Raw genomic sequence first — 24,540 nt, forward strand, 5'->3', positions numbered from 1 at the left:
GTAAGACTTTGTTCATAATTTCATAATTCTTCATTTATTCTTTCAAATCTATTTCGTCCCCCTCAAACTAATACCCCCTTTCCCCCCTTCCCCGACCCCAATACACTTGTGCCAACGTTTTTCCAATCCTCGAAACAGTTGTTAAAGTCAATTTCCGGAAACTTAGCGTTTAACGTTTGATGTCTTCAAGTGACTCAAAATGGCTTCCCCGGAGCGGTCGTTTGAGTTTGCTGAATAGCCAGAAGTCACACGGAGCTAAATCAGGCGAATACGGTGGTTGCGGAATGATATTGGTTGAATTTTTGGCGGAAAAATCACGAACAATCAGTAAAGTCTCGGACTGTTAATCGTAAATTCTCGAGTACCAATTCTTTGATTTTATTGACGTGTTCATCATCAGTTGATGTTGATGGTCGTCCGTCCTAGACGTGGTTCGTCGTCAACGCGTTCTCAGCCCTCTTTGAACAGTTTGTACCAATCAAAAACATTTGCTCGCGACATACAATTATCACCGAAAGCCTTATGCAACATTCTGAACGTTTCGGCACCAAAAATGTGATTCCGCACACAAAATTTACTCATTGTAAAAATCGCCAATTGAACTTTTAAAACATCAGAAAGACAGACGTATGCTAAACACCAACGAATATTATGTCGTGACACTTGGCACAGGCGTCACTGATAGCCATACAAAATAGAAAAAAAAAATCACGACGAATAAGATTTTCGCGCAAAACATAATTCAAAAGTTTTACTATTTTTTGTCCATAGTAGTATATATGAAAAATACGTTAGTTCGGAATTAAATAATCGTACGGGCCATCTCGATATTTCGCTCTAAAATTCAGAGACTTGAAGAACAAAATTTAAAAAAAAATTAAAATAAAATTTCTCTTTTGTTTTTCTACAGGAGACGAAACTGAGTATAAAAGTATTTAAACTTCTGTAACTTGAAATTAGTATAATTCACTATAGTGCTTCAATCGACAAAATTTTAAATCAGTTATATATGCTACGTGGTATAACAGGTCAACGTGAACTGTTATGCACGGACGAGTCGAAGACGAATCGCAAAGAAAAAACCCTTTTTAATCCACCTAGAGGTGTGTTTTTTAGATGACACTAAATCTCGACGTTTCATGCAACTTTAAGACTTTTAGCATCAAAAAAAAATTTCGATTTCGGAAATCTCATGTACTCTATGGTGTTTTTTCAAGATCTAAACTTTTCAAGCCTCAACCACCGCCGGCAGCACCCCTTACCCATGTCCGATTTAGCTCAAATTTTGCATGAGGACAGTTTTCGAGGTGCTTAAACTTTTGAACAGTAGCGCTTTACGAAATTAGAGGTGATCCCAAAATATTGGCACCCTTCTATAAGAGCGGTAAAATCAACGTGTTTTGTCGGTTACTTCACTTATATGTTACCATCATTTCTCCGGAAACAGAAGTCGCAGTCAATTGATCTTCGAACTTGATCAATGCCTCAATAGTAGCTTTCAAACGAGCCTGAGTTTGTTAAAATCGGTTCAGCCATCTCTGAGAAAATTGAGCGGTAAAAATATTATCTTCGAAAAGTGCATTTTCCGATCTCGTCGAACTGAGTCGAATGGTATATAACACTATGGGTCTCCGAATCTCCGTTCGAAACTAGGTTTTTCCAGCTATTCTAATACCTTTTTATAGAGAAAGGCAAAAAACTGATAGCTGATCAGTTGTTAATAGTCAAATCAAAGTGGCCACAGTGAATCTAGTGAACAACTGTTGTTTGAACTGAATGATTCTTAGGGCTCTTAAATGTAGATTTTATCTAATACAATGTCGATTACTTCACTCGAGACAAAAGTGAAGTCCAATTAGCTGAAACATCTTTTTTTTCGATTCCATTTGAACTAGAGCTAATTTATGATTATGGAAACAGCGTCCTATTTATTAAAATGGACAATTAGAATTCAAGTTGACTGCAAAGTGTCGGTAAAAACGGGTGACACTATTTCTAATTCGTCTACCTCTGGTGTGCCACAAGGTAGTCACCTTGGACCTCTCCAGTTCCTAGTTTACATCAACGACGTTAATATCTCCCTGAAGTGCTTAAAGCTCTCTTTCTGAAAACTGACTTGGAAAAACTCCCATAACCTTCCCAAATACTTATTGGACTTGAGTAACTTAGTGATCAACGCGCAATGTTTCGAAAGCAATGTTTGTTTCCTATTTAAATTCCGGGAAACATCTACTGCTTCAGCCTTCTCGGAATAATCGTTTTCTTGTCCTCCAGTTTGCTAAAACGAATTATGCTAAGAACTAACCTATATCAAGCATGATCCGTATATTTAATTGTTGTTATACCTTATTTGATTTCAATCTGTCTCGTACTACTCTCAAACGCTAATTAATTGTATTTTTTTTAAACTTGACCTAACAATTACATTATTTATAATTCTTTTGTTTTTTGTATTTAAGTTTGTGAGTGTTAAGTATATTATGTTAGTTTGTAAGTGTATCTTGTATTTAATTATAATTAATTATTGTATCATTTGGATGTGATAAATCTGTTGGTACAAAAAATAAGGAAGTTTTATGCCTGCTAGAGAAAGAGATCTTTCCCTGTTCCGAATGAATAAATAAATAAATATTAGACACAAAAATGAAATCATTGAGCTTTTAACACGTACCTCGGGAACCAAAATTCAGGTTTGGATGAGTTATAATTATCGTTACCGTGCAGGGTAAAAAACCCTCAATATGACGTTTACTCCTAGTTTCATGATCACCAAAAGAAAAAATTGAAACGCCAAGTAACATGTATCTTTCATCAGTGATTGTTGCCTTTTTTAAATCCAGTCCTATTTGAAACCGCATTTCTATGAAAACCCACAAAAAAATCAGTTGTCAACTCGTCACCTCATGAGCGCCGTGTCCAAATTGGGTTATGTACGTGAAGATGTGGTCAAATAGTGTTCACCTTACTCCAAACCGCACACGTGTTAGCAATGATGATGGAATGTGACACCGATGATACGATGGTACCTTCCCTACTCTGCCGAACCCAGACCCCGTCTCTTATTTACCAACACCATCGAAGCGGAACGGAACGGTGGAACGAGTGGAGTGAATCGATACGCGCAAACATAAAGCTCGGTTTTTGTTTCGGGTGTGACGTCCATTAAATGTGGGATACCAACATCCTAGCCTAGGCCTACCAATTACTGAAGTCTAGCTCCAGTTTTACTCAGTTGATGGCTAAATAAGACGACGGCGGAAAGTTTCCTTTTTTCCTATCTAGGCCTGTCCTGCTCTTCAGAGCTAGATACTTGCGAGTTATGACGTGTGAGGGCAGGCAAAATTGACATTTCAAGAAATAATGCGACGGGAGTGGAGAGGCGCCGAATGCTCGGAAAAAGTATCGAAACGTGTAACGACTGGCTGGAAGTAGGTCGAGGAGATTCAATGTTTACTGAAAACGGATATGGTTAAAATTTTGTGCAGAAAATATTCTAGATTTTCTTCCGTTAGTGTTTAGGATGGGAAGCGTTGTTGAAATCGTTTTTTACCTATCATCCAAAGAAAATTGAAACTTCGAACGTCCCTGTTAATAGGCTGAAATTTTAATTCGCCAAATTCCATCCAACCCCGCACATCAGCTTAGTTCTCTAATTTTGATAAATGTGCCACGAATTTGCTCCGGATTCCATTTCACGTGATGGGACGTGACATTGTAACCTTCCAACAGTAAAGAAGAATGAACACAAAAAAACAGAGCCTTAAATGGAATGTATGGACGCTATCCGTACCTTGTGTGAACTATTTCTGCCGTCCTGGTTTTAAAACATATACCGTCCTGGTTTTAAAACATATACCGTCCTCCTCCTCCTCCCACGTCAGAATCCGGCTTCCAATCAGTCGGGGGTAAATGTGTAGCGAGACTGGCGGGATCCATCAGGAAAGTGGACACACTGGGTTGTCTCCGACATGGATTATGTTTTCCTACATTTTCCGACCGCATGCTGCGCGCTCGGGATAAGACGACGAATCCGGCGAGAAACGATGACAACGCGATGACCGTATTGTGTAGGAGTACCAGATTACTCTGCACAGTTGGCGATGCCAGTGTGTGTGTGTGTGTGTGTGCTCTTTTCGAATTCCGGACGTTCAAGGATAGATATCTGATAGATTAGGTAAATTTGAATTTTTAAACCGATGTAATCCAATTTTCGCCATTTTCAATCAAATAAAATTAAAATCTAATTGAAGATGTTGTCACATCTTCAACTAAATAAAATAGCCGTGCAACTTTTTTTTAGGGAACGGGTATATCGTTATTGGTAAGCTTTCCATCTGGTTTCGATTCCCAACCTAGCACATAGGGTCTCAGAGATGGCTGGACCGATTTTGATCAAACTAGTCGCAAATGAAAGGTCTCTCCGTCACCCTGAGCTCTATTGAATGGTTTTGAAATCGGATGTTAACTTTTGAGTTATACGAAGATTAATGTCAATTTTTTTAGTTTTTTAACAGTATCTGTAATATTCGACCTAGAAAACAGAATATGTTTCCAGACTTAGATTTCGCACGGTAATACCTATCCAACAAGCCATAGATTGTCAAAATCCGTCCATTTTTAGCGGAGATATCGATATTTATGTGTAAACGAATTTTCGCCTTATTCCAGTAGTAGGAGTTTTACGCGTTTCATGATAAAGCGCTGTTTTGGAGCCAAATGAAACACGATTTTTTTTACTGTTACATACAATTGTCTCTAAGTACCAAAAAGACTGTGTACAGCATTTTTTTTGTCTGATTTTAGCACGGTTCGTTTTTGGCACATAATCGATCGAGTATAACATGTAAACTAGATGATCAGGGTGGCAAGTGAATTAGCGATTTCAATTTACCGTTTTTTCCCGTTTTTTCCCGGTGCGCGAAACTAAAAATTCCCGGTTTTTTTTACATGTCCAAAAAAACATCGAGAGTTGAGTAACAAGTATTTTTCGGGTATCTCCTTGGAACTACTCAAACTCTCATCCACAGTTTGTCCAAACGTTTATCTTCTGAACTAACAGTATCATCCAGCCCAATGTATTACATCTTTATTTTGTATTTTACTTAGCCAGTAACTTCGATGTAACAGTAGGATTAAAACAAGAAACATATCTGGCTAACGATGATGAAAGTTCAAAATTCTTGCAATTTTCTTAAAAAATCAACACAATTTATTTAAACTTCTTGCTTTTTCCAGCTTCTTAAGCGCAGCTTTCACATCATATTCGACGATTATTTGTGGTGTTTTGTAGTTTTCCAAAAATATCATCAGTTATTTGAAAGCCTAATGATGAAAAATTAAATTTAAAGTCTTACAATTAAAATAAAATAATTATTTTTCGAACTATTCAATCCTTTTCAAGACTACCACTGAATCAGTCTTTTAAAGGCTATCTGGAAAATCAGCCCTTCTTCAAACTTATGCAATTTAGGAGTGTATTCTAAAAATGGGCAAAACCGTTCATTTCAAAGAACTGTTGAAAACTTGTTAGTTGTACAGAAAGAATTACTTCTATTGAACTGTTCTTTCGTTTTTCCTAAACTTTGTATGTTGCTTCGAAAATAACATGAGAGCTATAAATTATATTTTGTAGTAAACAGATTCAACAATAAAAAAGTCTTTTTGCATATGTTCTACCTATAATCATTCTCTTTTGTGTACATTTTCAAAGTTCGCGAACTTCTACCAGATTCCTCAAACCAGCAAACGATTCTATTGAGAAGAATAGAGAGCTATCATTCTTCAATAAAGAACTGCAGTTCACTCAATCTTCGAGGAAAACTAGTTCTTTTGGACAGTACGCGGACTGACCATCTCTAGTGTATCCCAATACTATTTTAGCCTGGTATAGTATAAGGATAAAAATTTAAAATGAATGAACTAAAGCACAACACTTCTCCCTCAAACCCGATTACTTCTAACAACCAATGGCGTCTCGTGACAAAATTTACTGGTTGTGCACTACTTATATGGTATGAAATCAGAACCATTTCGACGTTGCAACTGAGACAGCAATTTGTTTTCAACTGCCATAAGCATAAGCCACTGAAGCCTCTCCTGAACGTGTGCATACAAGTTCTCACAGAGACTATTTGGGCAGTTGTGCAGTGCACGAGCTGCACATGAGGACAAGAGGCCATTGATAACAACATACACTGAAGTCTTTTTTTATGCGAATTTACGTACCGCATAAAAAAACCGCATAACTCTGAAAATTCGCATAAAAAAAACCGCATAACTCTGAAACTTCGCATAAAAAAACCGCATAACTCTGAAACTTCGCATAAAAAAAGACCGCAGAAGGGTAAACCGCATAACTCTGAAAATTCGCATAAAAAAAGTCGCGTAAAAAAAACCGCATAAAAAAAGACCTCAGTGTATACAATATTCTTTCAGAGTTGGGTTCTGGCGAGAGAACAAAATCCTGCTAGAATTCATAAAATGTACGCTTGTCACTTTGGAAAAACAACAACAATCTATGCCTCTAGTGACTGAGATGATCTAAATTTGACTCTCCTATCATCGACACTGAACAAGCTCTTACGAACTCTGATAAACCCATTCAGGTGTCAAAGAAGAAAATCAAATATTCCTTGCAAACGGTGGATACAATGAAAGTCGACAGCTTTGTCGATTTTGCGAATCCTATTGAAATCAATACCAAGATTACTGAACAAGTATTGTCACAATTTGACATTACTGAGACAAATTTTGGTGAAATTAGGGAAATCATTGGCTGGCAACTAAAAACACGGCCCCTAAGAATTCTTAAAAAAAAATATCAAACATGTTACCTGATGTTACTTTTACCATTATGCATACTTATTCTGAAATTTGAAGAAAAACACTAGAAACGGTCCTAAGTCCTGACAGCTCCACTTTCTTTCGATTATTACGGTCCTATAGGCAATCCTTCTAACTTAAACTTTGTATAGAATAACGACTGAAACTATCAACTTTCGATCTGCTGTTGAGCATTATAATTTAAAGAGAAAATAAACAAAGCGAAACTGTCCTTTGCGCTTGGAATCATTTCAAACATTTGTCGAGATTTAATAGAAATCCAGCAGAAGCATCCAAATTATCCTTATTTTTCATTATGAGCATTGATTATGCTGTTATTGATGACAACTAAGAAAGCTCTTATTGATTTAAAATTGCTGAGGTGTTGGCTCCATTTTCAATGGATTGTGCAACATTGAACCTGTGAGGCACAATAAAAAGTTTCAAAACTTTTACTGAACTTCTAGTTCAAACACAAAATGGCCTTCATCTTTTCATTTGTTGTATCAAGAAACTCATGACGCTGAAAATCGTTACTAAGATTAGGACTTGAAATTTTTCTCCCGGATTTGCACTAAAATTCCTGACTTTTTCCCGGTTTTCCCGGTCACTTGCCACCCTGATGATGGCAACATTTTCAAGTTGAGGGTAATATCATAATTATTTTGATTTAAACTACTATTATTACTGTTTAAATGCTGGGAGAACATTCCTTCCATAGTCCACTAGTGAATGAAAAGCCGATCATCACAAAAAGTATTCAGTTTCAGAATGAAAGTTCAAAATTGAAAACTAAGACTCTGGAGCTGAACCCTAATTCTAGATTCTGGAACCTGATTGATTATGGGAACTGGTTTCTCGACTAGATTTTGGAACTGTGCCTTAGTTTAAATTTCAGAATTTGAGTTCTGATTCAGGAATTCGACTTCAGAATTCTAGAAACAACTTTGATTCAGCAACAAAATTTTAGATCTGAACTTTGGATTTTGGACAAAATTTTATATTCGAATTTTGAGCTAACTTCAGAGCAGGAATCACTTCGGTTGAAAACGGTTTCAAAATTCATTCATGTTAAAAATTCAGAACTTGCATGCTGGAACTAAATTCGGAACTTGGGTTCTGCAATTAGATTGTGGAAGTGGATTTAGTTCCCTAATTCAAGTTTGATGTTCATGTTCAGAATTCATTCCTAGAATGAAATTAGAAACCTGGATTCTGGAAATGAGTTCAGTTTCAGAACGCTAGAAACTAAATTCATGAACTGATTGCTTGATCTGGATTCCGAATCTGAATTTTTCAACAAAACATGGGGCCAGTCCCAGGTTCCCAATTCAGTGCCAGTTGCAAAAATTTTCAGAATTCAGGTTCTGGTGTAGGTAAATAGAAGGTGGTAAAACGTACTCAACAGTTGTAAACATGTAAATTTTTTTGGAACCATTAAAATATTCCCAAAAAACTATGCGTAGTTTTCCTCCATTGAGATTGTTAGTTTACAAAAAAAAAACTATAAGATTGTTTGTTGTCTCGTTTTACAATTTACAATGTTACAGTCCTGGAAACGAAGCAGTAAAAGTTGCAAAATTCTCACAATTAATCAACTAACACGAACCATTATTGATATTCTGAAGTGTGAAAAAAACATGCCAGTTTTATTCGTTTTCAGTTTCACGAGCTGTATCTCTTACATTACCTACCCACATTTTTCAACATGGCGATTTACAAGTATTGAATGGAATTGATCAGCCCAGAGGATGTGCGTAATTTTATTGATACTATTTCTTGCTGAAAACGAAGACTAGGCGAAAATAAAAACACCTTTTCCTTATCCACCTAGTTGTGTGATAGTACCTTTCTCTTTCATCGAAAAAGTCTCATCAACTTCGTTAGATTTATTCGAGTAGTTCACAAAAGCATGATTCAGCGTTTATGTCACATAGTCGGCAACATTTTTCAAACCAAGCCTATCAGCGATAATACATTTGAACGTTAACATTTTACACTTTCGGAAATAATTTATCGGATAGAAAACAAAATGACTTTTACGTCACTTATACGATTATATCGTCGAAACTTGACGTGCCTGCAATATGATCTTCGAAATCGACCCACTGGCCAATTTTAGTCTCGAACGTGCCAAAAATTATTAATATCATCTACTCCATATCCGAGAAAACTGAGCGGTAATGAGTTCTGGTGTTTACGTCACTTATACCATTATATCAACGAAAGCGTAGGTGACTGCCATTTGAACTTCAACCTTTGCCATGAACACATGATAGCATCAAAACGAGCCTAAGTTTGTTGAAATCGGACCAGCCATCTCTGAAAAAATGGAACGATAAAAAACAACGCGTTTTGTCGGTTACGTCACTAATACCATTATATCACCGGAACAAGAAGTCACAGCCATTGGATCTTCGATCTTAATGGCTTTTAAACAAGCATGAGGTTGTTAAAATCGGTTTAGTCACCTCTGAGATTAAGCGGTAAAAAGCAACGCGTTTGTCGGTTACGTCACTTATACCATCATATCTCCGGGATTAGAAGTCACAGCCTTGTGATCTTCAAACTTGATCAATTATCAATAACCAATGAGAGATTCTCTTTGTTAACTTTCTCTTTCGATTATTGTGAAATATTCCTGCTTTTTCGGTAACTTCTTCAGTGCAAATTAAAAGATGATAGCTTTAGTTATTACTATCGGTAAATAATTGGATTGCTAAGAGTACCGGAATAATTGAAAGAGAAAGTAAACAAAGAGAATCTCTCATTGCTTCATTCGTCGTTTTGAACATTTTATACAGATATAACCTTTTTTCTTCCGGATAAATTCTTTTAGTCGAATTAGCCTTTCTTTATTATAAAAAGAAAAGGTGAAAAGTTATGATGATTTTTTTTCAATTTAAAAAATTGTTCTAGTCTTTGAATAAAAATTATACACAATGAAAGTTGGAATTAAGTTCTCAAAGTGCAAAATTAAGCCGTCATTCAATAATCAAATTTCAAATTATTGTTTTATTAAAGTATCTTCAATTGTATGAAATAGGATAATATTTTTGTTGCTGTGCTAGCGCTCTTTATTGAAGGATAATACTACTCGCGGTTAAAATCAGAACCATGATTGATAAAAGTGGTTGACTCTTTTGAAGGGATATTTACCAATTTGTGTAACTAAAGTAATACATAGTTCTTCAATTCTCTAGTACATTTTTACCTGAAATATAACGGCCGTTGCTACAATATTCAGACTATCTACAATCTAAATGTACGTTTCTGATAAGGAATTATATTTATAACTCAATGAGTATCAAGATCCGATATAATTTTGTGGGCATCCTTTTATGCTCTATCGGTCGGGATATCACAATGTTCGAATCCACCGGCTAGCGTACTTTCAAAGATGTTTCGAACGATTCGCATTGAGGAAACTGCAATGAAATCCTTATTTAGCTACGTACATTAACATATGCCAATCCCCAGTTCGCTTTCATATCTCATCCAAGTCAGTCGATATAACAAAACCGTTTACGTTCGGGACGGAAGAAACCAAACACAGTATTGTGTAGTGAACAATAGAACGACCTCGAAATGAGTTAACCAAACGAACAAAAGCTACCACCGACACGAAAGAATACAATTGTTGTTGACTTCAGGCAGTGCAAAATTCGACCTTCGATACGAGAACTTGAAGGTTTGCTTAAGGAGCAAATGCATCTTGACATTAAACGTGTGCATTTACTTCAATGCAATAAGACGAATAATGTTGTTTACATCCAGTTTTATAAAGAGTTGGATGCAATTAAATTCGCAAAAGACAATAACAATGTGCACTATGTGGAGCACGAGAACATTAAGTACAACATTCCAGTATATATGAAAAATAGTACTATAGAAGTGCGTGTGAATGATCTTCCCTCAAGCGTCACCGATTCTAATAGTCGCAAAACTATGTCCCAATACGGAGAGATTCTCTCTATCGAAAAAGAAAAGTGGAAGAACTTTTTCCCCGATACGTATTCGCTTGAATAGGTCTATACCTTCTTATGTGACTTTCGGTCAGGATATAAGAATCCCGTGCAAATCACTTGTTACCTATGACAATCAGATGGCCACATGTCAATATTATCAAAAAGCTGTTCACTACGGTAAGCCATGTGATAAACTTGACAAGGAGACAACCACACCAAAGGACAACGGTGCTTCTTTCACACCAACCCCAAGCAACTCCAGTACACCTGTGACAGCAACCAACAACAATGAAGCATCCCCTTCAACGAAACCATCCCCTATAGAACAAAGTACACCGGCTGCAGTTAACAACTTACCCTCCAACCAACCAGCAACTGCAACCAATGTACAACAAGGCGCATTTACAGCAACTTTCAACGAGCCCAAGACTACGATCAACAAGGAAAACGAAAAGAAAACGGAAATCACACACAACACCGACGATGAAGCAATAGATGATGAGATAAGCCGCGGACGAAGAGACCCTCGATCCTTGTTGGATGGAAATGGAAACTCATCTCCCCCTAGAAAAAAGGTGACAACGAGATCCAATGACAAACAAAACATTTAAGTAACTAAAATGTAAGCCAATGGGCCATGTAAAGCTTTTACGCAAAAAGACCAGAATAAAAATTTTTTTATAAAAAAAAATGCCAATCCTACCGTACTTTTTCAGAAATAATGTTTTCTACCTTTCTCTATTGAAAGATAATAGAATTGTCGGAAAATCGACTCTCGATCGGAGTCTCTGAGGCCCATAGTATTATATACCATTCGATTCAGCTCGACGAGATCGGAATATACATGATCAATTTTCTCAGAGATGACTGAGCCGATTTGCTCGAGCTAAGGCTCGTTTGAAAGCTACTATTGAGCTATTGATCGAGTTTGTGGATTGGTTTGAAATGGTTTTCAACTTTTGGTTCCGGAGATATAACTGCATAAGTGACGAAACCAACAAAACACGTTGTTTCTTTACCGCTCAATTTTCTTGGAAAAGGGTGAACCTATTTCAACAAACTTAGGCTCTTTCAAAAGCTACTATTGGACCATTGATCAAGTTCAAAGCTGTTACTTTCGATTCCGTATATACGATAGTATAAGTGACATAACCGACAAAGTGTGTTGTTTTTGCCGCTCAATTTTATCAGAGTTGGCTGAACCGATTGCAACAAACTTAGGTTTGAAAGCTAATATTGGATTATTGCTTGTGTTCGAAAATCAAATGGCTGTCACTCCCGGCTCCGGAGATATAATGGTATGAATGACGTAAGCGACTAGCTGGACTTTTATCATGAGCTTAAACTTCTCGAAGATAATCAACGAATTCCGAATGACTTAATGCGATTTAAAATCTGCAAAGCAGTCTCTAATCAAGTTTGGGAAATTATTCTAAGCATTCCCGGTTTGGGAAAGGCATTTTCACACCACTAGGTGGATTAAAAAGGTTTTTGCCTTTCTCTATAGAAAGGTATTAGAATTGCTGGAAAAACCGACTTTCGAGCGGAGCCTCGGAGACCCATAGTGTCATATACCATTCGACTCAGTTCGACGAGATCGGAAAATGTCTGTGTGTATGTGTGTGTATGTGTGTGCACTTTTCGAAGATATTTTTACGCACTCAATTTTCTCAGAGATGGTTGAACTGATTTGAACAAACATATGCTCGTTTGAAAGCTACTGTCGGGCCATTGATCAAGTTCAAAGAACGAATGGCTGTGACTTTTGGTTCCGGAGATATGATTGTATAAGGGACGTAATCGACAAAACGCGTTGTATTTTACGCGCTCAATTTTCTCAGAGATGGATGAACCGATCTTACAAACTTAGGCTCGTTTGAAAGCTACTATTAAGTATTTGATCAAGTTCGAAGATCAAACGACTGCGACTTTTGGTTCCGGAGATATGATTGTATAAGTGACGTAACCGACAAAAAACGTTGGTTTTTACCGCTCTAATATATATAAGGGTGCGAAAATTTTGAGACTAAGACCCCTCTAATTTCGTAAGGCAGTGGTACTCAAAAGTTTGAGCACTTCGATAAAAGTCCCCATACAAAATTTGAGCTGAATCAGATATGGGTAAGGGGTGCTGCCCGACGGTTAAGGTTTGAAAATTTTCGATTTTGAACAATCACCATAGGGGGGAGTACATGAAATTTCCGAAATCGAAAAAAATGTTCATGCCAAACGTCTTAGAATTGCATGAAACGTCGATATTAAGTGTCATCTAAAATTTTTTTTTTGGAAAAAATCGACTTTCTGGGACTGTCAAGCGCTTGGTTGGTAAAATGATGCTTACTACGGGACATAAACACTGAAGCATGCTTTTGTGAACTACTCGATTCAATCTGAATCAATTGGTGTCAAAAATGAGTCCAAATTTTTTAATAAAAAGATAAAACATATTTTTAAGAGACTGTTTTGAAGAAAGAGAAAGAAAGGCATTATCAAACCACTAGATGGATTAGGAAGAGTTTTTTTTACATTCTATTCTCGGCAAATCGTGCGACGATTATAGTTTCCTTTCTGCGTAATTAGAAATCGCCCTTTTCAGTGACTTTTTAGGTGTCGCACTTTATCGTGATAAGACCAGTTACGGATGGTTTCATCGAATGTCGTTTCACCCGAAGTCATTCCACCAAATCAAATATTTGCTACTCGACCTCTCTGGCACTTTCTTGAAATTTAACAAAGCCAAAAAATCTAGCTTTGGGTAAACCAAACATAACAAGTAAACCTAGATAGATGTGATTTCTGCAGGGCGAAGTAACTGACTCTTTTAACTGTGGTTTATCAGCCACACTTGCGGCTTATGGCTATCATCTACGGAGACCTATCACATCTTCGATAGAGCTTAAATCTAATGTTGGTAATCGATATTTTCCACCAAATTTTATTGCTTCCAAACGTTCTTGATGAAACTTTACGGTCCAGAACAAAAAATAACTCATTGGATAGATGCTAATGTAAACTATGACTTAATTTAAAAGAATGTTTCACAAAAATCGTTTCTTCTTCCCAAAGTGACAAAGGCCTTTATTCTGCTGTGTCTATGGTAACTACCAAAATCCTCATGAAATTATCCCGAAGTTAAAAACACCTAAATCAATATCAGATTCGGTTTTGATTGGCTTTCGTATGTATAATCTCTACATTCTGTGCAACTACATCAGAATAAACAGATCAAACTCATAAACCACCCACCCCCCTTTCCATTCTCATAGGTTATGAACTGCCACGCGCTGCGTCCGTAGTTATCGAATGTTATGAAAATCTTTCATCTTGCCACTGAATACTACTGAAAATCGACCGACGTACATCTCTACACTATTCATGTGGTGGAAAAGTGAAAAAAAAAGAAAACAACTCCGTCGCAGTATAAATCTCCGACCGTCCCTAGATCGCCGGAACGGCATCATAAAAAAGCAAGAGCTTATTCATAAGCGCTTCTTGATGTTTTCTCCGGTAGTGCCCGTGAAAGGACAATACACAAACGGCAGGAATAATTCCTAGGCTTTGCAACCAGTAAGTGCAGATCGGTTCGGTTTTGTGAACGGAAGAAAACCCGGTGAAATGATGATAAAAAATATGTGTATACATTTCCATTATTTGTCTGGAAGTATGAAAAACTCACAGACATAAATGGTAAACAATGGAGTTGCCATCATACACGTACTACCTTCTTCGGCGTGAGCTTCCAATTTGATCCTTTCTATTGGGGATTCTCATCTCTCTCCTCCTAACGACGGGTGAGACAGAATATCGGACTGACCGCGGAACTGTCACGGGATGGGGAAAGGAGGAGGAGGAGGAGGAGTGGTAACTGGACCGAACATTGGTCGACACAACCAAACCGGATACGCCGGGATTCCCGTTTGTTGGCGAATAGTAACAATGTTCCAATTCTGCCGCTCTGGCCTTGTTTTGTGTGGGCAAACATATGGGCGAAGGATGAAAACAAACGAATTTTTATTGTTAGAGTTCGAGTGCATGCAACCCAATCAACGCGTTGGAACGTGAGCACTAATGGAAGGAGGTCACTTTCGCCATACATTTGCTCATGGTAATGATTTTTGCCAGTGCGAGTATCTTTTTTTTTTGTTTTGGTTTTGTTCGGTCCGCACGGAATGCCATCCGAAATCGGATCTACTGATCGGATCGTGCCGATGTACGTCCGGCAGGCACGAAATGGAATTTATATACATTGTTTTTTTTTCGTCAAAGTTTGCCGAGAGTGCAGTGTGGATAATTGGAATTCGGAGTGGTATTCGACCGGTTGTTTTCGAGATACCGTTGTGGGAGAGTATCGATAGCCAGTGAAGTGATGGATATTTGCTGGTGATCGGAGTTAGATGAGCTAGTTGGATTATTCTGTTGTGTACCAAAATAGTCGGATTATGAATCGTATGAATAAACTTATCAACCAAAGCATAATAAATGTGTAGGATTTGGGGAAACTTTCAGCTCGCGCTAAAGTGTTGAATTAAGAGATGATTTTTTTTAGTCACGTGTTTTTTTTTCGAGATTCAGACCAACGATTCCAAGGTTTATTTACTAATCTTCAGAAAAAAAACTTATAAAGTACTTTTTCAAACAGTTTGTAACATTCAAAATAAGTGGTTTAAGAACCGTTTCCGCATCAACATTTTTAAGTTTGGCCCTAAAGAAAAAATAAATCTTCTATAACTTGTAACTCGAAATGAATAAATGCTTCAATATTGGCTTCCAGTGCGTCAATCGTTGCTTGTTACTCCTTGTAGACATAAGCCTTAAAGTGGCCTCTCAAGAAATAGTCCAAAGGCGTTAAAACACACGATCTACACATCCAATTGACATGCCCAAAACGTGAAATAAGCCTTTTACCGAAGGCCTTTTTTCACAATTTGGTCATTGTTTAGCGTGCGGTGTGGGATGTGGCACCGTCTTGTTAAAACCACATGTCAAAAATACTTTCACTATTAAATATTAGTTTTTGGTAGTTGGTGTCTTCACAAAAGTTGTTTGTAATCAAATGGCGCTCCTTTTGATGAAAAAAGTTACTAGGGTGGTCCTTATTTAGATTGAAATCTGAAATCTAACTTTCATAATTGTACTTAAAAATGATTTTTTTGTACAATAAAGTTGTAGGAAATTTTATTGCGAGCAACTTTGCTGAAAAAAGCACCTCTCTAGCTCTTCGTTTGATCGAGTTACATCAATTTTCCCGAGTAAAAGTAGGGTGGCTCCTGAAAAATCACTTTTTTTGTGAAACGTTTCACCGAAAAGTTGTCTTTAGTTGAGTTGTTGAACTAATCATTGCGCACAATTTTGTTCAACCAAGCCTTTTCATATGAGCTACCAGTAAAAAGTTATCATTGTTTTTTAATCAAAAACTAGTCATGCTTCAAATATCAATATTCATTAGATGCCAGATGGATAAAAATGTATGTTATGTTTTTAAATTATTTAAAATAGTTTTAAAAATACCTTAAAAAAATCTCAAAAATATTGCATAACTCTTAAACGCCTTCACGTATCAACATACTTTCTTCAGAAAAATAATAGTATCAAATTAGTTCTGCAAATGTTCCATGCATTGTCCTTTCGAGAAATGAGACAAACAAAAACTACAGCCGAAAATAGATTTTTTGTAAGTCAAAGCACTTCCTGAAACCCAAAAAAAATCATCAGTTTGTTAAAATGAGTAGAATGTATTATTCGAATTAAAACTCATTGTGCGTGCAATGTTTTTGAGTTTTTTGAAGGTATTTTTAAAACTAATTTAAATAAGTTAAAAAAATAACATACATTTTTATCGATCTGGCATCTAATGAATATTGATATTTGAAGCATGACTAGTTTTTGATGAAAAAACAATCATAACTTTTTACTGGTAGCTCATATGAAAAAGCTTGGTTGAGCAAAATTGTGCGCAATGATTAGTTCAACAACTCAACTAAAGACAGCTTTTCGGTGAAACGTTTCACAAAAAAAGTGATTTTTCAGGAGCCACCCTACTTTTACTCGGGAAAATTGATGTAACTCGATCAAATGAAGAGCTAGAGAGGTGTTTTTTTCAGCAAAGTTGCTCACAATAAAATTTCCTACAACTTTATCGTACAACAAAATCATTTTTAAGTACAATTAAGTAAGTTAGATTTCAGATTTCAATCTAAATAAGGACCACCCTAGTAACTTTTTTCATCAAAAGGAGCGCCATTTAATTACAAACAACTTTTGTGAAGACACCAACTACAAAAAATAATAATAATAGTGAAAATATTTTTGTCACGTTAATTTTTCGTTTCGAACCACTGAGCATTGTTCGTTCGTAAGTGGATTCATGATTAAATTATAGACCAAACTGAACAAGTTTGACAATGACACAAGACACAATTCACGCGTGGTCTGTCAAAAACAATGTTGCCAAAAAGATACCATCAATCACCCATTATCATTTCACTACTAATCGATTCGGAAACATTAAACTTCAACATATGAGGCGACGTCGTTCAAGTATTTCAATAGTATACCATTGAAAAATCGATTCGAACTGACCTATGTTTTCACGAGCCAATCACAGCTTGCCATAATGATGTCATCCTCGACCGTTCTGCACAGAACGAACTATGTTCTAGGTTCATTCAAAACAGCAGTTCGACAAACATCTACTGTAAATGAAATAGTTTAGGGCGGGTGATGAAGGTCGACGGGTAGCAGTGGAGAGGTGTTCTTCTTCACATTTATTGGTGGCTCAAGAGGACCAAACACTAAATCGAGAACACGTCCGTTGTGATTCCTTTGTTGATTTGCTTGAAAAAGGCTTAAATAATCCAAACCGTCGATCAAAGCGGTGCTAGCGGGGCAGTGAGCTGAGAATAGTTGTTGTTTTTTTGTGCTCCATAGGTACTTGTTTGTGTCTATGCAAAAAAAAATTATTCACACGTATTGCATAATACAAAGCATCATTTGAACAAGATTTTGTAATATTTTCATGGAAAAATATTTCCCAATAGGTATTATTGAGGCACTTCTTAAAAATCATGATTTGCGGTGTCCACTGTATCTCAGTGCTGACTAATCAGAAGTTAACAAATCGAAGCAGCATAGATAGAGTAGAAGTTTTTCTCGACCCCAACGTGTCTGGTTGATTTCTTCAATTTTTTTTAAATGTTTGGTGGTCGTTTAAAGTCAAAAGCACGATTTTTTTATTTTTTATCCGCCATTTGTAGCTGTAAAACTTCCCCAAACTGATAAACAACGGAAAGAAAAACTTTGAGGTCTGCTAGTTTTGGTGTAGAAAGTGTGTGCAAAATATGAAAATATTGGTGCAGTAGTTTTTGAATGACGATGGACACGGACTTTCAAAATCTGCTTTTGACAAAAACGCATTCAAAGTATATTGTCTATAAAATCAATAGACACAATTTATTATTCAGGGGAGCCCGTAGGGTGTAACATTTTAAAAAATCATTTTTTTTATAATTTGTTTTAATGTAACATTTCAAGAGTGTATTGTAAAGTTTTTAAGTCAATCAAAGCAGAAATCTTACTTCCTCGCAGTATGAAATATATAAAAATAAAGGCCCATAACTTGCTGAGTTTTGTTTCGATAGGCTTGAAAATTTTACAGAATATTCTTTAAATGTTTCACTACTAGGAAAAACAAAAAAATAGAATAAATGATTTTTCAAAAGTGTTAGACCCTAACCGCCCCTTAAAACAGGTTTTTTCCTTTACATTTAGTCTTCGACTCGTCAGTGCGAAACAGTTTTTGTTGAACTGTTATGCCACTTAGCCGCTCAACATAAACCGAAAAATAGACGCAAAGTTTCTGATATTTGCAGAAAAAAAATTTAGTTTTGTACCGAAGTGCAATATCTAAACTGACGTGCCGAACGAAAACTTTTTTTCGACTTATACTGGCCGTCTGCTTAGCGGTTTATGTAGAACTGCTAGGTGGCAAAACAGTTCAACATAGACTGTTATGCAATGGTGGGTGGAAAACGAAACGTAAAGATAATTAAAAACTGTTGTGTGTCCTAAGCACAATATTAGGCTAACCCCTGATTGAAATTAAAATGAAACTATTCTGGATAAAATTAGACATTGGGCCTAGAAGTATGTTTCCTAAGCAAAGTCTTGGCATTACATTCCTTTTGTGGAATTTGGTCTTTCTGTTTCAACAGACTTCGCAGCCGATTTTTAGTGTACAGAATCATTGCATGGCTAGTACTAGGAATCCTACTGACACTAAGAATCCTTTCAGGTCGGGGCTCGAACATACGACAACTGCAGGGTGGCAAGTTAATTGCCGATTTCAATTTCTCGGTTTTTTCCCGGTTTTCCCGGTGCGCGAGACAAAAAATTTCCCGTTTTTTGAACAGGCTCAAATCCTTTATGTTCAGTATTTTTTTGACTATTTCTAGAAATCCCATATCCAAAAGAACATCGAGAGTTGAGAAATAAACGTAGTTTTGGGTATCTCGATTTAAAAATAGAAAATATTCATTATGTCAAGTACACATAACAATGGCAAAAAGTCTTTCTTGGCTTTCTCATATAGATAAGTTATGCAATCACTGTGAAAACCGAATTTGGAACCAAGGCCTGGAGGGCTGAGTGTCGTATACCATTCGAATCAGTTCGTCAAGATCTGAAATTGTGTATGTATCTATGCAACTTGCGATCAATTTGCTCAGAGATGGCTCAATCGATTTTCCGAACTATTCAGTCCTTAGTAAGACTACCACTAAATAAGTCTTATTTAGGCTATCTGGAAAATCAGTAGTCCTTAAGACTCTTAGGATTCAAACTAGGAGTGTATTCTAGAGATGGGCAAAATCGTTCATTACAAAGAATCGCTCAAAACTTGATAGTTCTACCGAAAAAAATAGTTCAGTTGATCTCTCAAAGTAACAAAATATCTCTTTCAATAGTATGAGAGCGGCCTTCAAATGAGGTTTATGTAAACATTCGAATTGATTCAAGACAATTATAGATGAAAGACAAATTAGATAGATGAAATATCAATTACAGAATACACATAAATTAATAGTTTTTTCGTTTAGTTTTCATTTTCAATGCTTTACTCAATTTATAATTCTATTCATTCGCACTTACTCACTACCAACAGCGAAGACAATGAAGCAGCTAGACTACTTGGCACTTGAAACTGACCAGGAAAACTTCAAATGACTAGGTACGATTATTCAACTGACGATGAATTCTTGGAGCTTCACTTGAAAATGGCAGCAAAAGTCAAATGTCATAGTAGGAATATGCTGACGGTTTTTGCATGTATTTCTACCAACAATCATTCTCTTTTCATACGTTATCAAAGGTCACGAATGTGTGTAACTTTTACCAGATTCTTCGGACCAGTAACATTCCGAAAAACGCAACTTACTTGTATGCATCCTCAAAGAATTCGATTATTTTCATTTCTATATAGAGAACTATCATTCTTAAATAAAGAACTCCAATTCACTCACTTTTCGAGGAGATATAACTCGTTGAACTGTTCGTGAACGGATTGCCCATCTCTAGTGTATTCCAATACTATATTAGCCTAGTATAGTCTAAAAAAAGTATACCTAAGGTTAAAAATGAACCAGAAACAATTCTTCCCCCGATTCCATCTAACAACATATACAATATTCTTTCAAAATTGAAGAAGAACAAAATCCTTCTAAAATTCTTGAAATGGATTCTTGTCGCTCTGGAAAAACAACAACAAGCTATGCCTCTAGTGACTGAGATGATCTAAGTTTGATTCTTCGTCGACATCAACACCCGCATTCTTGTGATCCTACTATGAAATCCATCTTTAATATAAATTAAACATTAAACATTCACTGAACAAATCAAACCATCTTCTAAACCTTTCTAAGGTTTTTCACGACCTCTCAGGAACCTATTTCAGCTCTCAAAGAAGGAATTCAAATACTCATTGCAAACGGTGGACAAGGTCAAAGTCAACAGCTTTTTAAATTTTGTGAATCCTATTGAAATCAATATCAAGATTACAACACAAGTATTGTGTCAATATGACATTACTGAGACATTTTTATGAAATTAGGACAATTATTAGCCCACTCAAAAATATGAAGGCTCCTAAGAATTTTTCATAATTTTTTTAAACATGTTACCAGATAATTCTTTCGCAATCATATTCTACAAACTTATTCTGAAATTTAACAGAAATCCAGCAAAAGCATCCATTCGATGTGCTGTTGTTGATAACAACTAAGAAAGCTTTAATGCTAGAATATCTTGAATTTTACTGGTTTCAACGACGTGAGATTAGGTGCGACTGTATGGATTTAAATGCACCTTTTACCAGCCAAGCAGATGCATGCTTATGTGGCTCAGTCGATTAGCAGATGTATTTGCGATCCAATCATTCTCGGTTCAAATGCCGGCGGGTTGCTATTCTTTTTGCCTTTCTCATATAGAAAGGTTATACAATCACTGTGAAAACCGACTTTTTAAACGAGGCCCGGAGTGTCATATACCATTCGACTCAGTTCGTCGAGTACGCAAAATGTCTGTGTGTGTAAGTGTGTGTGTGTGGTTTTTTTAACAAGCTGAAATACCTTATGTACTTTCCCAGCTCATGCGCTCGGTAGTTGTCAAGCTACCGCTATTGTGAACCAGCGAGTGGGACTGGCTGAACCTTACCCACTAAAACACCTTGGACATCTTGCCTCGATGCCCCCGGAACTAAGCTAAGCTCAATACTTCGGGGGAGGCTGTGCTCATGCACTTCTTCGTTTGGGAGAAAATGACCCAATGCCGCTACGTCGCGCCACACTACTCGACTGATCCCCGACGATGGATCTAGCCTACACCGACAGAAAGTTTCCCGGAGAAGAAAAATTCTCCCGCAACCGGCGCTTCCGGTACCCGTCCACGGCCCGACCGTAAGGATACCTGGGTCGATCCAATAATGCCGGTTGGAGAATGGCTTCCGGTTCACTGGTGCCCCGACGATCTTAACGGTACTACACCACGATCTACTCGTCTAATCCCCGATGAAAGATCTAGACTACATCGACGGAGAGTTCCCCGGCGAAAGAGGCTCTCCCGACACCGAGTCCCCTGTTACACCACACGGGACACACGAGAGAGTGCCGAGGTCGGTCCGGCGATTCCAGTTGAAGCATAGCTTCTGCTTCGCTGGCGCCCCGACGACACAAGTCGGTGTTGTGGTGGGTACTCGACTAGTCCCACCGATGGATCTAGCCTACCGCGACAGAGAGTTCCCCGACGCTGGAAGTTCTCCCGAAACCGACGTTTTCGATACCCGTATACGACCCGACCGAAAGGATGCCAAGGTCGGTCCAGTGGTTCCGGTTGGGAGATGGCGTGTGTGTATGTGTGTATGTGCGTATGTGTGTAAACTTAGATTCATCTGAAAGGTCTTGTGGTCCCAGACAAAATTCCTGAATATTATTTGAATCCGACTTCCGGTTCCAGAGTTCTAGGGTAAAATGTGCAAAAAAATGAAAATATGTGTTCTAATTTTTCGCATAGATGGCGAGAACGTTTTTCACAAACTTAGGTTCAAATGAAAGGTCCCATACGTAATTCTTGAATTTCATTCGGATCCGATTTCCGGATCCGGAAATAAAGGTTAAAGTATGTTAAAAATTTTATACCATCACTGAGAAGGGCGAAAAGCCGTAAAAAAATGTAAATCGACCTCAAATCTTCTTCAATTGATACTTTTTATCAGTAGATGGCCAAACAAACCGATTTCGGTTATTCTTATAAGAATCGAAGAAAATTATTTTGAAGAATACCACAGTATTATATATGATAGTATGATTGCTATGAGAAAGGCACCATTACACCACTAGATGGATTAAAAAAGGTTTTTATTATGCAGTTCAAACGGCACAAATAAGCGATGATTGAGGTACTGATGGCAGCAAAGCGAAAGGTCGAAGTTTTTTGAAGAGGAGGAACTATGTCGGACGCACCAAAAAGCTTACTGAATCTAAGGATATTGCACAAAAGGCAATTATTTTTGGTCATAAAAGCATTGGAATTAATTCATATGGTTGTGAATTGGGTGTCGTGAGGATTGAAGTCGACTTATATCAAATGGTAATTTTGCATCAATGAAATGCTGCATTCACGATACAAATCGCTGTTTACGGAAAGTAGATTTATTATTACTCTCATATGCTGGGATTACAGGTATATTGTATGCCTTCAATGGAAAATAGATCCTAATTAATTTGTTTGAAGCGATTTTATTTTTTTCCACTATATTTTTATTTCATAGAAAAAGGTACTGGAGCTGGAATTTAATATCTGTATCAGCTAAAATGGGAATAATCAATGAAAGAACTTTTTCAAACATAGCAAACTTTTATTTCGGTTCTTCGACTGAATCGGTCCACAAAAATTAAAAAGAGATGTTTTATACTGGCCGACGTTTTGGTCATTGGATTTGGACTTGTTCAAGGAAAGTATCCATTCTTTTGAACAAGACCAAAACCGATGGTCGAAACGTCGATAATTATAAAACACCTGTTATTATTTCGGTACACCGGTACATACTTTTTCCTATTCATGCCGGACATCTCATGAGCGATCTCAGTGATGAAGTTGTACAGATTTGGGTTGAATCCAAGATGAGTTAAAGAAAAACTCGATCAATTGTGGCGAATAGGTTCCAACAAAATCCACGGTTGCTCGATGTAGTGCTGACCTTCCCAGCGGGAATTTAAACCCGCAGACCAACCGCGCTTGGCGGCAGCAGCAGCATCGTATTCGGGGACGAGCGGAACTAATCGAATCGCTTGGACGGATTGTTGATGCCGCTCCGGTTCATGACGTACGACGGCTCGAAAGCCATTGCGATCGTCCGCCGTGTAATCCACAATACGTTCAGTTCCATCGGATTCCCGCAGCCGGTACTGACCCTCGACACGATCTCCCTGACGACTTTCGTGTTGACTTTTGTGATCACCGGTTCGATCTTCCTGTACGGTATAACCGTACGAATAGTTAGGTTCCGGTTGATCATCCAAGGCAGCCAAGGACTGACGCCGTCCATTCGCAACAGAGGCCGGACTTACCACGACGGTCAAGGTGGCCAATATCATCAGCAGCTACAAGAGAGACGAGTCGTAGGTTTACAAATATGAAAATCAAACGCTTTTTCGCGGTTCACCTTGAGTGCCATGTTAACAAATGTTTCACTAAATGTGTTGAAATGAGTAAACTCTAGAAGATACTGATGCTCGCTGGAATCAAAGTGATGTCTATTTATACCTGGGTATGGGATTCCGGAAATTTTCCTGTTTCCATTTTTGTCGGGCAGCAAACTGTAACAACATCAGTGTCGAATTTCACTTCACACCTGACAAGGGCCAACCTGCGCCTACCGCACCGAGTGACCGAAGTGTCACTGAGCATTAGAACGAGCATCTGATAGTGGTAATTTTCCACTACGTTGCGCTCACTTACAAGAACAGTGAACGTGCTAATGAAGGCATGCTGTTATTTGAAACTACTGTCCGAGATCTTGTTCCCCTCACTGAGTGTACGGTCGGGGTCCGTCCGTCCGTCCGCCCAGTTGCTTAAGTTTCATCATCTGGATACAAAGTTTCAAATCCAGTATGATAATAGGAGAGCGAAGTCCAAGGATTTTACCGCTCGGAGGAAATTCCTGCCGTGCCACAAAACTCTTCACAAGGATATCTTTCCTATT

General features: G+C 37.4%; 2 protein-coding genes across 5 annotated transcripts in view; both read right to left on the bottom strand.

The window, feature by feature from the left end:
- Positions 1-24,540, bottom strand: part of LOC131438722 (uncharacterized) — a 265,881-nt gene that overhangs the window by 38,780 nt on the left and 202,561 nt on the right. The window lies entirely within an intron of this gene.
- LOC131438723 (larval cuticle protein A2B-like) lies at positions 23,173-24,134 on the bottom strand. The gene is made up of 2 exons (XM_058608934.1): positions 24,001-24,134; positions 23,173-23,938 (listed from the first exon to the last, which is right to left on the bottom strand). Exons 1-2 carry the CDS (start codon positions 24,010-24,012, stop codon positions 23,480-23,482), a joined length of 471 nt encoding a protein of 156 aa, XP_058464917.1. The 5' UTR covers positions 24,013-24,134; the 3' UTR covers positions 23,173-23,479.

The sequence above is a fragment of the Malaya genurostris genome, chromosome 3, assembly GCF_030247185.1.
Source record: "Malaya genurostris strain Urasoe2022 chromosome 3, Malgen_1.1, whole genome shotgun sequence".
Lineage (NCBI taxonomy): Eukaryota > Metazoa > Arthropoda > Insecta > Diptera > Culicidae > Malaya > Malaya genurostris.